Source organism: Puma concolor, chromosome E2 (genome assembly GCF_028749965.1).
Source record: "Puma concolor isolate L17-30 chromosome E2, mPumCon1.1.hap2, whole genome shotgun sequence".
Lineage (NCBI taxonomy): Eukaryota > Metazoa > Chordata > Mammalia > Carnivora > Felidae > Puma > Puma concolor.
Genome location: NC_141681.1, coordinates 788821 through 807235, shown reverse-complemented (window position 1 = coordinate 807235; position 18415 = coordinate 788821). Strand labels below are relative to the sequence as shown.

Genomic DNA, 18415 nt, shown 5'->3' with positions numbered 1-18415 from the left:
ACAAAAGATTACAAAATATGCAAAGAAACAGTAAGTGTGGTTCATTCACAGGAGAAAGAAATGGACAGAAACTGTCCCCAAGGTAGCACAGACATTAGGGTTACTAGAAAAATACTAATGTCACCTGTCTTAAAGTTGCGTGCCTATAGAGCCAAAGGGGACCAGAAGAACTGTATGTCTCAACAAAGAATATTAGTAAGAAAACAAATTACAAGAAGTAACCAGATAGAAATTCTGGAGCAGAAAAGTACATGACTGAAATGAAAAGTTCACTAGGGGGCTCAGTAGCAGATGTGAGCAGCAGAGGAAAAATCTTGGCAAACTTGGAGATAGGCTAATATTACCCAGTCTGAGGGGCGGGAAGAAAAAGGAATGGAAAATGTGCAGAACCTAGGACCAGATGGGACACTACCAACATGCATATTATGGCAGTCCCAGGAGGAGGGGACGGAGGAAAAGGGGCAGTGAGAATATCTGAAGACATAATGGGTCAGAACTTTCCAAATTGGATAAAAGACAGGAATCTACGTTCCCAAGATGTTCAGTGAATTTCAAGTAGCGATGAACTCTAAGATCCATCGAGACTCATCATCATCTGTTAAAGCCGAAGAGAGGCTTGGAACCAGCAAGAAAGAAAGGATACAGTGTGCAAAGGATCATCAGTGAGACTTGGTAACGGATTTCTCCTTACACACTCGGAAGGGCAGAAGGCAGTGGGGTGACATGTTCCAGGTACTAAAAGAAAAAACCTGTAACAAAGAATTCTGCATCTGGCAAAACTGCCCTTCAGGAAGGAAGGGGAAATTAAGACGTTCCCAAATACTGAAAAGTTGAGGCAACTCATTGTGTTTAGACGTAGCCTACAGGAAATGCTAGAGAGAGTCTTCAGGCTGAAATGAAAGGGTGCTAGCCAGTCACTTGAAGCCATGTGAAGAAATAACAGTGGTACTGGTAAAGACAAGTGCATAGAACGATAATTACAATTTCTGTGATGGGTATGTAATGTAGAAAGCTGTAATCTGTGACAACAACAAGGTGAAGGTGGAGGGAAGGAGATGTACAGGAGACATTCGTACGGTTATTAAAAGCCAGACATGGAAGAGCTGGTCTTAAAAGTCACGTGGAGGGGCGCCTGGGTGGCTCAGTTGGCTAAGTGTCCAACTCTTGATTTCAGCTCAGGTCTTGGCCTCTGGGTCGTGAGCTCAAGCCCTGCGTTGGGCTCCGCACTGGGTATGGAGCCCACTTAACAAAACCAAAAATGAAACCAAATCCTAAGTAAGTAAATAAGTAAATTCACACGGAGCTGCAAAGTGCCTGAGTAGCCAAAACAGTCTCATGAAAGGAGACCGAGTTGGAGGACTCCTACGTCCCTATTTCAGAACTTGCCACAAAGCTCGGTGAACAAAACACGGCCCTGACAAGGCGGACATACTGACAGAGGAAAACTCACGAGTACAGATGCGGCCTGTACATCTGTGCTTAGTTGATTTCTCTTAAGGTTGTGAAGACCGCTTAATGGGGGAAGGACAGTCTCTTCAAAACAATGTGCTAGGACAATGGGATATGCACATACAAAAGAATGAAATTGGACTTTGGCACCAGATATAAAAGTTAACTCAAAGTGGGTAAAAGACCTGAATTTCAGAGCTAAAACTATAAAAGTCTTAGAAGAAAACATGGAAGACCAGATCTTCATGACTCTGGACTTGGCAGTGGTTCCTTAAATATGATACCAGAAGTACAAGCAACAAGTGGAAAAATAAATCGGACTTAATAAAAATTGAAATCTTTTTTGTGTCAAAGGACATTACTGAGTGAATAAAAAGGCAAGTATAGAGAACACAGGAAAATATTTGGAACTCATGCGTCTGATGAGGGTCTAGAATCCAGAACATAAAACCCAATCTAAGAATGGGCAAAGGGTTAGAAAAGACATTTTTCCAGAGAAGATAGACAACCGAAAACCACATGACAGAATGCTGAGTGTCATGATTTATTAGGCAAATGCAAATCTAATGAGGTAGCACTTCCATGCCGCGGACGGCTGTGAAAGACAGAGTTGGCGTGGATGTAGAGGTACAGGACGTCTAATAGGGCTGCTGATGGGAGCGTAAACTGGGCTGACTGGGCTTTGGGAGTCAGTTCGGCTGTTCAGAAAGTAAAGTACGGAGCCCTCATATGACCCAGCAACTCCACGTGTAGGTATCTACCCCGGAGAGTTGAAAACCTGTCCACACAAAGACGTGTACGTGTGTTCACAGCAATGTTGTTCACACTGGCCAAAGGGTAGAAACACCCCAAACGTCCGTCAGTGCATGAATGGATAAACAATGGTATGTATGTATAATGGGATATTATTCAGCCATAAAAAGAAATGCTGGCACGTGTCACAGTAGGGATGAACCTCCAAATATTATGTCAAGCGAAAGCAGCCAGGCACAAAGGGCCACGTACTGTGTGATTCCATTCACATGAGAGGTTTATAACAAGTCCGCGGAGACAGACAATACACGTGTGGCTAGCTAGGGTGGGCCCTGGAATCCCCCACGTCAGGCATAGGGTACCTTATAGATGATGGAAGTGTCTGAAATTAGGGCAGGAGTCGTATGACTTGATAAATTTACTAGAAGTCTTTGAGGTACACCCTTAAACCAAGGTAAACCAAGCGCCAAATTTGGGTTTGGAAAACTGCCTATGGATCCTGTGAGCCGAGGTAACGCTGGGGCCCCAGGTCAGCCCGCGGAAGGCCCCCCACCGCTCCAGGGCTGCCCAGCTCACCTCTGACGAGCCTTTCAACGGCCTGCTCAGAGTGCTTGTCCTGAACACAAGGACCCAGGTGGCAGGAGGCAATCGGGGCGCCTTCGTGGCCCTGATTAAGATGGGTGGATTTAATGTTGAATAAATTACACCTCAGTAAGTTGCTTAATCAAAAAACCGGCCTGGCCCCAAACTGGTGACTGACAAAGTTGCTGCCTCGCTTAGCTGTGGTCCTTGTCGCAGAGCTCCTCTTGTAATACCCAGTCCCGGGCACTCATGACCAGTTTCTCTGTTCCCGGGTCGGGTGCTGACATTTTGGTGTCTGCCACGAAGGCGCCCCGATTGCCTCCTGCCACCTGGGTCCTTGTGTTCAGGACAAGCACTCTGAGCAGGCCGTTGAAAGGCTCGTCAGAGGTGAGCTGGGTAGCCCTGGAGCGGTGGGGGGCCTTCCGCAGGCTGACCTGGGGCCCCAGCGTTACCTCGGCTCACAGGATCCATAGGCGGTTTTCCAAACCCAAATTTGGTGCTTGGGAATCTGCCAGCAGCCTTCATGCTCCGTCCAGAGCTACGTTTAAAATCTCAGAGAGGTGGGGCCTGCAGGGCAGTGGCTCAGGCCCTGGTTTGGGTGCTAATTGCAGACCGGAGGAGGGGGTTTCCGGAGAGCTCCCTCACGGAAGCCACAAGGACAGCCCTCTGAAGGTGGGTGCTGGAGTGTGTGCTTCAGCGCGGGCGATGGCTGCCTGGCCTCCTGGCTTCAGCTCAGCAGCTCGGGGAACTGCAGTCAGCGGGTAGGGATCTTGGGGAGCTATGGCTGGCAGTGGGAGGGGCTCGCTACCAGGAAGGCAAGGGCACTGAGCTGCAGCTACGGCCACAGGCCGCCTCCAGGGAGGGGAAGTCCTTGTGATGCAAGGGGCCCCTGAGAACAAGAATGAGTATCCGATTGTTACATGGTTGGCCCCAGGTGTCAGGTGCCAGGCACTTCCCAGGCGTGTCCCAGTCTCCCCAGGGTTCCACACAAGGCACCTGAAAGTAGACAAAGCAGACCCCTGGGGGGCATCTGAAAGCCCCTGGGGGGAGGGGCGCTCTGGAAGACTCCTGCTTTCCCAGCGACCCCCAGACCCCCACGCCTCACCTTGATGGTGGGTGGAGCTGGGCACCTTGAACCCCACCCTCGCACACAGCTCAGTCAGGGCTGCGTGGTTACTGAAACCTGACTGAGGTTTGAAGGTAGGTAGCACAGGAGAACATCCTCTCACAAAAAAATTTAAGGCTAGAACTTAAGGGGCGGAGATCAGGGAGGTGCCCAGGTAGCCAGCGGCTGCCCTTCCTGCGTCGTCAGCCCCACAGCCGTGAGAACCAGTGCTGCTTTGCTTTGTGTGTATCTTCTCACTAAAGCGTGACACGTATGGAAGGGTGGGGAGTATTGGGTAGCTTCTGGAGAGTTGTCTTGGCAGCTCGGGTGAGCCGTTGGTGCCTTTGTACTGCTAACTGCCTGTAAGCTATGGTGTGGGAGGCGTTGGGAACCACTCCTTGTCTCCATGCTTCCTGTGTCACTTAGCGAGCCACCGAGCATAGCTAATCACGTTGGCTGAAAATGGGCCACCTAAAGCAGTCTGCTGCGTGCAAAGTGCATGAGTGGGACACATTCTTTAGAGGTGGGAGGCAGGGCTTCTGCAGAGCAGAAGGCAGCATCGTGTCTGGCATGGAGGGACAGGCACCAAACTGGGCCTGAGCCGTGTGTGTGGAGGCTGTGAGTCTGTACTTGCTGAGCAGAGGCTCTGACCAGCCCCCAGCGTTCCCTGAGCGGAGGGTGGGGATTTGGCGCCCACTTCCCAGATGTCCGTTTGTCCTCTGCCTCTCACAGGCCTGGCAGCTTGACATGGAGGCCTTGAGAGGAAGACACAGGTCCTGCAGCCCAGCGAGAAGGCGACCGTGCCGGACCATGGCCCACCACGAGGCTGGGTGTGCAGTGGTAGGCTGGCTCCTGGGGTGCGCGGACCCTTTGCCGAGGGTCGGTCTCTCCGCCCGTAGCCTCTAGGCCTGGGCGTTTGCCTTACCCAGGTGGCTCTGTGTGGCCTGTGGTCATGCAGGCACAGTACGTGTCACTGTGGCAGCACTTTACTTGTCGAGGAATTAATTTAGGTCTAGAATTTGGTCCAAAAGGTTCCTTGGGGGGTGGGTGGCAGAGAGGAGGAGTGGAGTCTGGATGCCAGCCACCTGACACCCAAGAGGTTTGACACTAAATTTCCCTCACTTCTAAGCTTTGGACCTGGCTCTTCTGGAGCTACTTTGGGGTGGGTAGGGTGGAGGTTGTTTCCATGCTAATCTTTGGGGTGACCCCACCCAGACCTGCTAATTCTGGGTAGGGCCCAAGAGGCTCCTCTCCTCCCACACCCTTGTGACCGATGGTCACAGTAGGGCAAGTTGGGTCTGGGGTGGGACCTGGATGGGGCAGGAGCTCTGTGTGCGGAGTGACCGGGGCACCTCCTGCCTGTGTCTTACAGGTGTCCATCATCCCCCCGGGGCGAGGGGCTCGGCTCTGCCCAGTACTCGCCCAGGGTGCAGTGTCTACACGCAGGAGCAGTTCTCTGACCACATGTGCACGATGCTGGGGGGCAGGGTGGCTGAGCAGCTGTTTTTTTTGGGGGGGGGGTCACAGGTCAGGGGCCCAGGGTGACTTGAGGAAGGCCACCCAGAGCGTCTATGCTCAGGTAAAGGGCAGGGACCCCTGCAGGGTGGGATCCAGCCAGGTTCACCCCCAGCTCCTTCCAGATTGTGCAGTTTGGGATGAGCGCAAAGCCGGACCACGTGTCCTTCGACTTTCCCCGACAAGGCGAGATGCTGGTGGAGAAGCCGGCTAGTGAGGCCGCCGCCCAGCTCACTGAGGAGGAGGTGCGGTGCCTGTCGGCTCCACCTGTGAGCAGGCCCCGGCCCCGCTGACCGGCTGCTGAGAGCAGGTGGAAGAGGTGAGTGGGGCAGGTCCTGGCTTGGGTTTGGGGCTTGCCTTCGCAGTGCCTGCTGTCCTGGGAGCGGCTGAGTGATAGGCAGCTGTGGTTTCTAGGCGGGCAAGCGGCTGCTGGAGAAGGGCAGACATGGTGAGTTGCTGGGGCGCCGGCCCTTTGCGGAGAAGCCCGCCTCCAAGGCGTTTGTGAAAGGCGCCAGCAGCCTGGAGGAGGACACCTCCCTTCCTGAGGGGCTGACGGCCTGGAACCAGGGGCGGGAGGAGGGGGCTGCAAAGCGCTGCGTGCAAGAGAGCCCAGCTTGGCAACCCTGGCTTTGAAAGCTGCTGCCGGAATCACTGGGAAACACCTTAAAACCTGATAAGGGCAAACGAGCATTTTGGATGCCTAGAGGATGGGGTCCCGAGTCAGAGGGGCGGGCCGTGAGCCGTAACTCCCCTGCCCCACAGGAAGCAGAAGGCACGCCTCTTCCTGGTGGAGCCTTGAGTTTAGACCTTCATGGGCCTCCCTTGAGGGGAGGGGGGTGATGGGTGGATTTGGTGGGGACAGGTGTGAGTGCTGGTGTCCTTAATCGCCCCAAGGAGCAGAGGCTTTTGGCTCAGTTCAGAAATTTCACGGTTTAGTGAAGTGGCAGAATTAAGGGAAAAAGCAGCCAGTTACCAAGGGGAAGTGTTGGGTTTGGGTTGGTGGAAGGCCTGTCAGTGGTTCTGAAGGAAACGCCACGCTTCCCACAGGTGCGTGGTTGGGGGGAGGGTCGTGGAGCCATGGGGGCCCTGAAGCCCACCCCGCCCCCAGCACCTGGGTGCTGCTCTGAGCTCTCGGGAGGCAGTCTCTCCGCTGAGGCCAGCACCCATTCTCAGAGCAGACAGCTTTACTGACCAGGGTGTGTCTGGATTTAAGTCCCTTCTCCAGCTGGCCGTGTTCCCTGTGACCCCCTTTTGTTAGAATCACAGAGAGGGAGGGTCTGGACCGAGCTGGGGAACCTGTGGGTTGTGTGCAGAGAGTCCTGCTGTCGCTGCCCCCGGTAACCCTCTTCCTGGTGTTTGGGCGGCTGCCAGACGAGAGGAAGGCCAATTCTGGCTTGTGAGCTCTAGGCCTCTGTTGCCTTAGATTGTCTGGTTGGTCTGAGAGCGAGGCAAGGGCCCCAGCCCGGGGAGCTGGGGTCAGGACTGGAAGCCTGGGGTCAGTGGCAGCATCCCTGCTTGCCTCCCAGAGTCCTCGGCACCACGACAGTAAAGGGGTGTCAGCCGCTGCCTCTCAGGGGGCGGGTGGATGTCTGGGACCCCGGTGACACCTGCTTGCCTCCCAGCTGTTGCTCACGGCACCCCGGGTGTGGGGGTGGGGCGTCTCCACTTGCCACACGTGACCTCTGTTCTCTGCTTGGTCAAGACCAGACTCTGGGATTTGGTTTAAAAATTTCCGAATCATTTGTTGTGTTTGCTTCAAAAATAGAATTTCCAAGTTGAGACAAGCACTTTCTGTTTTGTTGTGTGTAAGACATGCCATCGTTGAATTTTTTTACTTTTCCAGAGCTCACCGTGTCATGAAGTCTCCACTAAACTCAGCCTTCATTAGCTGAGCTAATGGGACCCTCTGACAGAGGTGGGAGGTGCTCTCCTCAAACCCGTGAAAGCCCCATGATGTCCAGGACCTGGGCATTGGTCCATTTTGGGGCTTGGTGCAGCCTCCTCAGGCTCACACCCCCAGCACACGTAGGTGAATCCCAACCCCTGCTGTTTGTTTGTCTTGGATACCCTTGTGCTCGCTCCCTCTGGAGTCTCCTAAGCCCTTTCCTTCACCCCTTCACCCTGTTTGGGCCACCTGGCCACACACACTACACAGGCTTTGAGTCCGTTCCTGGGCCCAGGGATGTGGGAGACCTGGCCTAGAACCTTCCATCAGGGAGGCTCGGGCTTCCCTCCAGAGAGGCCAGCAGGAGGAACTGCCTGGCAAGGAGCCCTGGGCCTGTTTTCTGGGCCCCTTGTTACATGGGTAATCAAAAGAATTGGGGTTTGGGCCTCACCCTTGGCCTTCTCCTCACAGGCCCAACCTGCTGGCTGCCTCCTCGTGACCAGTCGCTGCTCTGGGAACCTGCCTGGGCTCAGAAGACTTGCCGGGGAGCTACCTCGGGCCTGGGCGTGTGCGTGTGCATGCGTAGGAGGGGATCTTCACTTCCTAAGGACTAGAAATCCAGGGCACTTGTCCCTGACACGTGACCCATATAAGCAGCCCAGAGTACAGCACTGAGGAACCCCCAGTGGCTTCAGCTGGAGAAGGCCCAGCGCAGTTTTGCTGCTAGGGCAGCTCCTGTACCCTCGACACGCTCTTCTGAGCTCTGGTGTCACCTAGAAAGGAAGAGACACCGGTTGGGCCTTGGGAAAAGGTGAGATTTTAATCCCAATGTTTGTAAATAAACTCTGCGGAAGCCATAGCAAGAAGGCTGGAGATGGAGGGAAAAGACGCAGGGGGCCGGGGGGCCATGCAGCTGCCCTGACGGGGTTTGTGTTTAAGCGGACTTCTGGATGGTGCCTGGCAGACATCCTCTGAGTTGGTCCTCCTCGCGTGGAGGGAGCAGGCCTGTGTTCTCAGCGGGGGACTTGCCTTTAGCTGTGCACAGCGGGCCCAGGGCACGCCCGGGGCTTCCATAGGAGGGCAGGTTCTCCTCCCGTAGAAACGTTTCGGTGGGAAACGGGTCAGTGCGGGTTGGGCTGGGGACCAAAAGCAGACTTAACGTATTTATTTTTAAACTGTTCTTGGATTTGCTGTCGGACCAGAAGCCTCTTTCATCCCTTAGCTCATAAAAAGCAGCATTGGGAGCAGCTGAGCCTGATGCCCTTAAGTTGGGGCTTGGGGGCTGTGCGAGGGCCCCTCATATTCCCAGTCCTCCTTGGGCGTCTCTGCCCCAGGCCAGGACGCCAAGCAGGGGCACAGATGCCGGACTGTGTCCCGGGCAAGGGCAGACCCCGCCCACCCACACAGTCTGAGGCGGTTGTGCCTTATTTGGTGTTACGAACCACGGAGGGTGGGCTCGGCTGTCACACGGGGACCAAGACAAGCAGGGTCTTAGGGCCTGAGGAGGGGGGCCCTGGTGCCAGCAATGCTCCCTGGGTGGCAAGAAGAGGATGGGACTGAAATGAAGGTGGCATTGTTCAGGACGGACTCCCCTACCCACACACTTGGCTGGATAGCAGAGCATCCCACGGGCTGGAGCACGGTGTGGCCATTCCCAGACCAGAACCCTGAGGCCCTCAGGGGGTTTGCAGAGAAGCTGTCTCCGACTTAGGTCCCCCTCACCCCACACCCCCTCGGGATTCTTGTGGCAGATGAGAGCACCCCTCCTGCAGATAGAAGTTTCCAAAAGGCCTAGGCCACTCCCACCTCGTCCTCAGCCATTGTTGTCCGAGACTCAGGGACTGGGACGGAGGGGGACATAAGGCCATTGGGCTGTGCTTGTGCTGGGGCACCCCGAGAACCTGACCCAGAGCCACATGGGTGGGCAGTGTCCATGGGGTCAGTATTGTCCGGATTTTTCCTGCCTGGGCCCCGGGGCCAGCTGGCCTAGTCCTCCTTGGGCCTCTCCACGGTGAGAAATGTGTCCACAATTGCTGGTTGGCGCTCCTGGTCACCAAGTGGCTGCTTTTCTCGGTTCTGCTCGGCCCTGGTTCGCGTCCAGGAGGGGGAGCGCAGACAGCCAGACCGGGGTAGTGGGTGCAGGCCTGATGGGAACATAAGGGTCAGGTCATTCCTGCAGCTACTGGGCTGGGCCCCCGTGTGCCTCTCACACGGGGTCTGGCTGCACACTGGGGTCCCCCGGGTGTTTAGAAAACACAGATGCCAGGCCACTAGCATTGCGGGCATGGGGGTCTGGAGGCAGCATGGGCAAGGGCGTTTGTGATGCCCACAAAAAAGAGGGTCTCTGTGCAGCTGAGATCCCACCCTGGCTGTGAACCTGGCCCACAGCATCTGAGCAGTCCGTCACCCTCCCAGGGTGCAGGCTGTACAGTACAGAGCTGGAGCCTGAGCCCCCCATTCCACCCCCTGCCTGCACGAGGTGTGATCAGGGAGAGAAAACGGTCCCTGGGTCCCCATACCCCCACTGGCTGCGTGGCTGTTTCTGGAGCCCTATAGGTCTTGGGTCAAGGGCAACACTTCCCCAGCAACTGAAGGGGAAACAAAGGGCTGAACTGTGGTGCCGGGGTCGATGAAGGCCACCCTGCTTGGCTTAGCCTAACTTGTGAATGATTACATTCACATTTAGTAAATTTCACTTTTTGGTGGGACTATGGCTTTGGCCTTTTGTTGGCGTTTGGAAAGGAGAATTGAGGAAAACAGGAGGGAAATTCCTTAAAGTTGGGCAAATAGACATGTAAAATGCAAAAATATTGGGATGCTTGGCTGGCTCAGTTGGAGGAGCATGCAATTCTTGACCTTGGGGTCGTGAGTTCGAGCCCTACGCTGGGGATAGAGATTACTAGAAAGAATAAAATGCCAAAATATTGAACGAAACGGTACAGTGACAAACACTGATTTTGACACACATGTGAGCAACAGTTATTTTCCGAAATAGGGGTTTGAGGAGAGCTGTGTTCAGTCGGCTTGGGCCCCAGGACCGCCCCACACTGCTCACTGCGCCCCAACGCCAGCCCACCTGCTGGCGACTCGCTGGCCAGGCTCTCGTCGTCCGAGTCAGCAAAGACCTCAGCCAGCTCCTGGTCGGACATGTCTGTCAGCTCAGTGAGATCCAGGAGGTCAAAGTGCACCTCCAGGGAGGAGACGCTGCTCAGGGGCTCTGCGGGGCCGGGGAGGGGGATGGCTCGTCATGGGCGCAGTCCGTCCACCCTAGGCCCCCCATGAGCCCCAGGGAAGAAGAGCTCCGGGTGAAGCCCTGTGTGGCCAGGATAAGACGGGGCAGACCCAGACACCCCCGTACTCCACACACTCAACCCTAAACACCTTCTGGGGCCCCCCACTTTGCAGATGGTACAGCCAAAGCCCACAGAGCCGGAGCTGTGAGAGCTCAGCACCACCACCACTGCCACCCTGGATACACCTGGGGTACTGTTTGGACAGGATGGGGACCCTGCCCTCCATTTCCCAGGGGTTCATGGTCCCCGTGGGACACACGCTGGGCAGGTCAGCTGTACTTACGCCGCCTCTCTGTGACCTGCAGGAGCCCCGGTGCTGGTATCGGGATGCCCACCTCCTCCTCGGCCGTGGGCGAGTGGCAGCTGTCTCCTGTCCCATGGGCCAGGGTGCCCAGGGCTGCCTGTGGCACCTCAGCCTCCTTAACCATTTCTGCAACAAAGACGGTGTTACCTGGGAGGAGAGATGGGGGCGGGGAAGACCTGGGTGTTTGGTTCACTGAGCCCCCCTTTGAGGCCCCGGGCAGTGAGCAGGGTAGCCTCGGGTAGCCTTGGGCCCGGATGCCAGACGAGGGCCACTGGGCAGTGGCCTCCTGTGGATGGGGAAGGGGGTGTCCAACAGCGTCCTCTGTCTCTACTCTTAAGTCCAACCAAGGGTGCAGTGGTCTCTCTAGCATTTCCTTGCCTTTTGGGTCCCTTTTTAAAATTTTTTTTTTTTTTTCAACATTTATTTATTTTTGGGACAGAGAGAGACAGAGCATGAACGGGGGAGGGGCAGAGAGAGAGGGAGACACAGAATCAGAAACAGGCTCCAGGCTCTGAGCCATCAGCCCAGAGCTGGACGCGGGGCTCGAACTCACGGACCGTGAGATCGTGACCTGGCTGAAGTCGGCCGCTTAACCGACTGCGCCACCCAGGCGCCCCGAGTCCCTTTGATCCAGAATGGCCCCTGCTGGCCTGCCTGCCCTCTGTGGATTGACTTTTAAAGTCCTATGCTGTTGTGTTTGAATGCTGAATAACGCATTTTCATAGTAAGAGACTGAGGAGTGTTCCTCCAGGTTTGCAGGGTTTGTTTTTTTTTTTTTTTTTTTTGAAAGATGTAATTACTCGTGTTTTGCATTTGATGATTTTCTCAGATGAGAGCAGGAGGCCCTGTGGGCAGTCTGCTTGGTAGAGGCTGAGCCGCTCAGAGATGGGGTCCCTGCCCCCAAGGAAGCACCAACTGCACCCTTTCGTTCCTCGGCCCAACACCTTGTCTTCTCAGCTCACGTCCCTCCATCCGTACCTCCTACCAGCCTCTCCGAAATGTTCCAGAACCCACCCATCCCCCCTCCTGCTGCCTGACCTTGTCACTCCCTGAACTCGGCCAGAGGACCTGTGAGGCACGTCCCTTGAGGCAGCTGGACCCCTTGGTTCCTCCGTGTCCCTACTGTGGCCCCCAAAAGAGTGAACAAATGCCTCCTGACTCCCCTCAGCAGTGCTCTGCAATGCCCCAGCGTCCATGCCTGTCCCACGGGGTCAACATTGAGAGCTGGGTGTGCGCAAAGCTACAGGAGCATCTGCCTTGAGTGTTGCATCTAGGAGGGTCCAGTCGGGCCCCCACTGCCAACAGCTGCCTGTTAGGGGTGGGCCTGTCCCCCCCAACAGGGTGGTCAGCAGCCTGGATGCCGCCCAGCAGGTCCTGTGGGTCTAAAGGGTTTCCAGCTGAGTGGGAAGATAATGCCATCCATTCACAGGTGTAGGGCGCTCTGGGTAACACCTTGGCCTCCTCTTGGAGGGTACCACTGTTCCTGGGAAGTATAGCTGAGGGGAGATGGGACTGGGCCCTGCCCATGCTGTGTCATCACATGGGGCTTGGAGCTGGATAGGGGCTCAGGGGATCTGGCTTCCAGCTCTCTGACACATTTGGATTGTGGCTTTGGAATATCCTTGGAGGATACAGTTACACCCACCAGTGTCCTGGCCCTCCCAGCCCAGCAAGGACACCTTCCCAGCAAGATGGCACAAGAGATGTGATTCAGACCCTGCTCTGAGCTGGGGTCAGCAGGGATGCCTGTCTTGAACCTCCAGCCAGCCATCTGAGAAACCCTGTCGAGAATCCTCAAGGAGCCTTTACTCCATGGGACACTGCTTTGTTTCCTTGAGGTGGGGACTACAGAACCCCAGTCCCTCTCTCTGAGGGTGTGAGTATCCATGGGCTCACATCACGCTGGTGTGTGTTGTCGTAATTCTGAGACACCTCTATACCCATGGCCCATGGTGACGGGTGAGGCAGGGGGACACAGCAGGGGATGCACATCACACAGATGTCATCAGGACCTTGGCTGCTACTCTGAGTGAGCTGGGAGAAGCCGCCGAAGGGTTTTGAGCTGAGTAGGATGACGTCTACCTCCATTTATGTGAGATGCAGGCCAGGTGGGAAGGATGAAGTCCATAGGTGCTGAGATAGTATGAGGTGGGGGACAAGCATCATTACAGATGCTGGGGTCCAGGGGTCTCGGACAGCCTAGCCTGTTGTGCTGACTGTAAGAAGCACATTTTGACAAATTTCAACATCTCTGAAATAACAAAGCACCTGCGGTCGATGGTATCATGGAGCCAACAGAAAATGGTAGCCCTGAATGTTTCAAAGTCATCAGGTGTCTAGTTTTTTATTCCTTTCCATGTCTCTTGGCAGTTGGGGTGGTCTGTACTCTGTAAACCCTGTACCTTGGCCTGTGTCAAAGCTGTGGGGGGTGAAAATGCAGAAGATGCAACTTTTGCCATAAAGGACACTCACTGATCTTTTGTCGGGAAGAATGTAATGGAGATTAAGAGTCAAAATGCCAGGGCAGAAGAGGCCAGGGACAGAGAAGGTTCTGGGCCCCTCAGAAGGAGCAGGATTGACCTTGGCATGTAGGGTGGTATAGCCATTGTGGAAAACCATCTAGTAGTTCCTCAAACGATTATATATGGAGTCACCACATGACCCCGAAGTCCCCTTCCTATGCTTATAACCACGATCATTGAAAGCACACATCACACAAACACCTGCACACGAATGTTCGCTGAAGTATGACAGTAGTCAAAAGTGGAGTCAAGCCCAGATGTCCATCAACGGATGATGTGTGTCCATCCACACCATGGGATGTTACTCAGCCACAAGAACCGTAAGAAGCCAATAAGAAGGGAAGCACCGACATGGGCTCAACATGCACGAACCTCAGAAACATGGTAAGTGCGAGAAGCCGGTCACAAAAGGCCATGCGCTGTGGTAACGTTTATGTGAAATGTCCAGAAGAGGCAAATCCATAAAGGGTAGAAAAGTGGATTAGTCAGTCGGTGTAGCGTCTGACTCTTGATTTTGGCACTGGTCATGGTCTCACAGTTCTTGAGTTCGAGCTCCTGACTGGGCTCTGCACTGACAGTGTGCAGCCTGCTTGGAATTCTCTTTCTCCTCTCTCTCTGCCTCTCAAAATAAATAAACGTTAAAAACAAAAAGTGTTTTTTTTTTTTTAACATTTATTTTTGAGACAGAGAGAGACAGAGCATGAACGGGGGAGGGTCAGAGAGAGGGAGACACAGAATCTGAAACAGGCTCCAGGCTCTGAGCTGTCAGCACAAAGCCCGATGTGGGGCTCGAACTCACGGACCGCGAGATCATGACCTGAGCCGAAGTCGGCCGCTCAACCGACTGAGCCACCCAGGCGCCCCAAAAACAAAAAGTTTTAAAAATAAAAAGAGTAGATTAGAAAAGACATAGAAAGTAGGTGGTGGTTTCCAGGAGCTGGGGTGTGTGTGCAATGGGGAAAGAACTAATGGGTATGGGATTGCTTTTCGAATTGATGAAAAAATTTACACACACACACACACACACACACACACGTATGTATGTATATTTTAGCTTATTTATTTTGAGAGAAGAAGCACAAGCAGGGGAGGGGCAGAGAGAGAGAGGAGAGAGCGAGAATCCTAAGCAGGCTCTGCACTGCCAGGGCAGAGTTTGATGCAGGGCTCAAACTCATGAACCGTGATATCATGACACGATCATGACTGAAGCTGAAGTTGGACACTTAAGCCACTGAGCCACCTAGGCCCCACCCCCACCCCACCGAGTTGATGAAAATATTCTAAAATTAGATGATGGTGGTGGTTGCACAACGTTGTGAATATGCTAAAAGCACAGAACTGTATGCTTTAAAAGCATGAATTTTATGATATGTGAATTATACCTCAAAAGAAATCCTCAGGGGTGTCTGGCTGGCTCAGTAAGTAGAGCATAGGACTCTTGGTCTCGGGGTTGTGAGTTCAAGCCCCACTTTGGGTGTAGAGATTACTTAAAATCTTAAAAAAAAAAAGAAAGAAAGAAAGAAAGAAAATCCTCAGTGGAAACAGCTTGATTTTGGCTGGAATTGAAGGGCAAATCCAGGAGGACTCAAGACCTCCACTAACAATTTCTGTGCACCTACTACGCACCAGGCATCAGGCTCAGAGCCTGGGAGTGGGTAAGAGAAGTGTGACCTCTAGCACCTAGGTTTGGTCTTGGCACACAGTAGGTCCACCATAAATGTTTGTTGAATGCACGAGCCAGCCCAACACCCAACCGCATAGTTACTAGGTGGCTGTGCTAGGAATCACCTCTCCATGGATGAGACCCACAGCTCTTCCAGGGTATGAGACAGGAGTGAAAAGCAGGCACGGGGCAGGTGTGCTTGACAGCCAGGCTCAGCAGCCCCTGGGTCACCTGGGGCCAGGGGGTGGGGTAGCAACACTGTGATTCTCAGCTCAGCACAGCCCCCATTAAGCCCCTGCAGGGCCACTGCTGCGCTGCCCTGCCCTGTGCAGACAGCAAACCAGTGCCCCATGGGGACCGCAGTTGGGTTACCACAGTCCTGCCCCCCAGCACTGGTGGCTGATGTGAGTGGATGGATATGATAGGGTTACCTTGTGCCATGTGGCTGACCTATTTTCCGGCACATTTGTGTGAGCACTTGGCCCAAATTTCAAGTTCCCTGCTGCGTGCCCTGGGCCTTGCCCTAAGCACTGAGGAGGTGCACTGCACGAACAGTTGAACAAATTAATGAAGTGAATGAATGAATATATATGACACAATTGCAGTGGGGAGGGAGAGATGGTCACAGAGGGGGGGGCACTCACACCCCGTTTCCCCAGCCCCTTGTCCTTGGACTTTGAGGATGCTGGGTGGGCCTTGCCAAGGCTCAACCTCTTCGGTGCAGGGCCACGGCCTCTCCCTGTGGCTGTTCAGACAGACTTGGAGTCCGGTGGGCCACAACCTTGGTTTTCCCCAGCTGGGGCCCTTCAAGAAGTGCGCCTCCTCCCTTCTCATTTCCGTGTCTGCGCACTTGGGTATGAAGACATTATTGTTGGGGTGCCTGGGAGGTTTAGTCGGTTAAGCGTCTGAGCTGGTTTCTGCTCAGGTCGTGATCTCACGGTTTGTGAGTTTGAGCCCCACGTCGCGCTCTGTGCTGACAGCGTGGAGCCTGCTTGGGATTCTCCCCCCCGCCCCCATCCCCGCCGCTTCTCCCTCTCTCTCTGCTTCTCCCCCACTCACGCTCTCTCTCAAACATTAAAAAAAGAAATCATTGTTAATTTGTTTAGATGCAAAAGTGGGCTTTTCCTTATGCTCTGTGAAGACCTGACCTTTTAGAGATACTTTCAGATGAAACAGTGTGTCTAGATTGGCTACGAATTACTACTGAAGGGAGGATGCTGGTGGTCTGGTAGAGCAGGCTGGGAAGTGGCACACAGAGCCCTGCTGCACCGTTCTACTTATTGGTGTGTCCCACATGCTCCAAAATAAAGTTTTCAAAAGTCAGTGAGCTGAGAGAATGACAGAGCCACCCATATGTGACCTCATGAGATCCCACAGAATGGAGATCACCAGGCCACTGTGTAGGCAGGAAATGGCTACCAGGTAACAAGAGTTATGAGCCCCGTCAGTGTGGCCCCATCTGCCCCTGCCGTGTTCCCACCGCTGCTCCTGCACAGGGTGGGCACCTGATAAATACATGTTTGTGCACTCAGTAAGTGAGAGTCGGAAACTGAAATCAGAAAGCCCCTCTCCCGACCAAACACCTTCCCTCCTTACCTCACTCAGGGCTCGCGCAGCCCTGCAGGGAAGTGAATCTGTCCCCACCGACAGAAGTGGGCATGAAAACTGAAGGCCAGGCTGCTTTCCCCCCATCTCCCAGTTCTGTGCTCCCCAGCCCTCACCTTTCCCTTCACATCCCCTCAAAGCTGCCACGGGGAAGTCCTGGGGTTCTGGGACTGTCAATAGCAAGAAAAAGGTGGATCCCTTCCACAAATGACAAGACAAAGAAGACCCACACGCACCAGCTCTGGGTGTGTCTGGTGGTGCTTACAGGGAGGGTGACAAGGTCCTCCAGACAGTTGTCTGGGACGCACCTGCCCGACTCAGACTGCAGACACAGCAGTGGGTGGGCCCATTGCTTCAGGACACCCCTCGGGGCCATCCCTTTGGGCTCCAGATGAGGTCGCTGATGTGGCTGGTGTCCCTCCACAGGTCCCTGTGCGGTCAAGAGTGGCTCCCTGGGATGGGACCTCCAGGAAACCCATGATGCATCTGGGGCCTGGCCAGGCCGGTGGAGGCGCTGATGGCGCCCAAACACTCTTCCTGAAAGGACTCCGAAATGGGGTTCCTAGAGTTTTCCTCTCATCACCAGCTGCCACCCTGCCTGGGCCAGACTCCAAGAGGGGAGACCTTGGTAGAATCTCAAACGCCAGAGTCACCGGGAGCTGACAGAGGCTTCCAGGAGGTCTCCGTGCACACCTGCCCTCCCAGATGGGAGCGCCCTGTGCCTCACCCAGGCCGACAACCCCGGCTAGCCTGGAGGCAGGCGGCCCGAAGGCCCTGCCGGGTGCGCTGCCCCCCCCTCCCCCCATCCACCCAGGGCCTGTCCAAGCGCGGTGCCCTGCAGGATCCCAGAGGCGGCCTCCCTGCCCGAGCCCCCGGTGAATAGCGACTTGGGCGAACAAAGCAGATGCGCGGCCCAGGAGGGCAGCGTCGACCCCACGCCTCGCCGACCCGTACCCCAAACCACGGCCCAGACACGCCCCATGCCCTGACCCCCAGAACCCCGGCTCTGCTGGGATGGGGTTCGGCACGAAACTCTGGGCCAACCACCCAGGAGCGCGCCTGGAGGCTGCCGGGGCCTGAAGCTCAGAAGACAAGGGGGCGGGGACGCGGTGTGTGCGCCCCCCGCCTAGCGCGGGGGCCGTTCCCGGGAGATGCCCCCGGCGTGGCTTCCCCGGCGGCAGGCCAGGCTTCCACCCGCTCCGGCCAGGCTCGACTCGGAGCTACCGGTGGGTGTTTGCGGCCCCCGGGAGCGGCCGATGAGTGGGCCCTGGGCCGGGGGAGGTGGGGGGGGGGGGGAAGGGGCTATGCTGGCTGCGGGGAAGGAGAAGCACGGGGACTTCTAGGGACTGGGGCCACACTCACCTCCGGGGCCGGCGCCCTCCGGGGGCTCCATGCGGCCAGCGGGGTCTGGGAGGGGCGCGGGCGGCGTCGGCGTCACCCGGCCCGGGCGCCCCTGCAGCTGCGGCGGCGACGCGGCCCCAGCTCCCGGCGCAGCGCATCGGGGCAGCAGCCGGGGGGCCGCGGCGGCGGGGAGGAGCCCGCGGGGCGGGGCGCGCAGCTGCTCCGGGGCCCGGGTTCCCCCTAGCATCCTCCCCCCGAGCCCCGCAGCACAGGTGCGGCCCCGCCCGGCCCCGCGCGCGCCCCCTGCCGGTCCCGGGCCCTGCGGACCGTGTCTCCCGCTGCGGACCCTTGCGCATCCGGCGGCGGCGTCCCATCGCGGGTGCGGCTCTAGCGCCCTC

At 55.8% G+C, this 18415-nt stretch overlaps 1 protein-coding gene and 1 pseudogene across 3 annotated transcripts; one reads left to right on the top strand and one right to left on the bottom strand.

Moving 5' to 3' along the window:
• The first annotated feature begins 3087 nt into the window (after positions 1–3087).
• Positions 3088–7191, top strand: LOC112857509 (mitochondrial inner membrane m-AAA protease component AFG3L1-like; annotated as a pseudogene). The gene is made up of 4 exons (XR_015244558.1): positions 3088–3171; positions 4622–4729; positions 5530–5723; positions 5819–7191. The product of XR_015244558.1 is annotated as a mitochondrial inner membrane m-AAA protease component AFG3L1-like (transcript).
• Positions 7192–8083: 892 nt separating this feature from the next.
• On the bottom strand, positions 8084–18358 carry DBNDD1 (dysbindin domain containing 1). 2 transcript variants are annotated; one of them, XM_086688549.1, is made up of 4 exons: positions 18039–18358; positions 10866–11033; positions 10366–10506; positions 8084–9433 (listed from the first exon to the last, which is right to left on the bottom strand). In XM_086688549.1, exons 1-4 carry the CDS (start codon positions 18262–18264, stop codon positions 9276–9278), a joined length of 693 nt encoding a protein of 230 aa, XP_086544675.1. In that variant the 5' UTR covers positions 18265–18358; the 3' UTR covers positions 8084–9275. The 2 variants fall into 2 exon arrangements, with proteins under 2 accessions (XP_086544675.1, XP_086544676.1); XM_086688550.1 differs by having other exon boundaries at positions 10866–11012.
• Between the last annotated feature and the right edge of the window lie 57 nt (positions 18359–18415).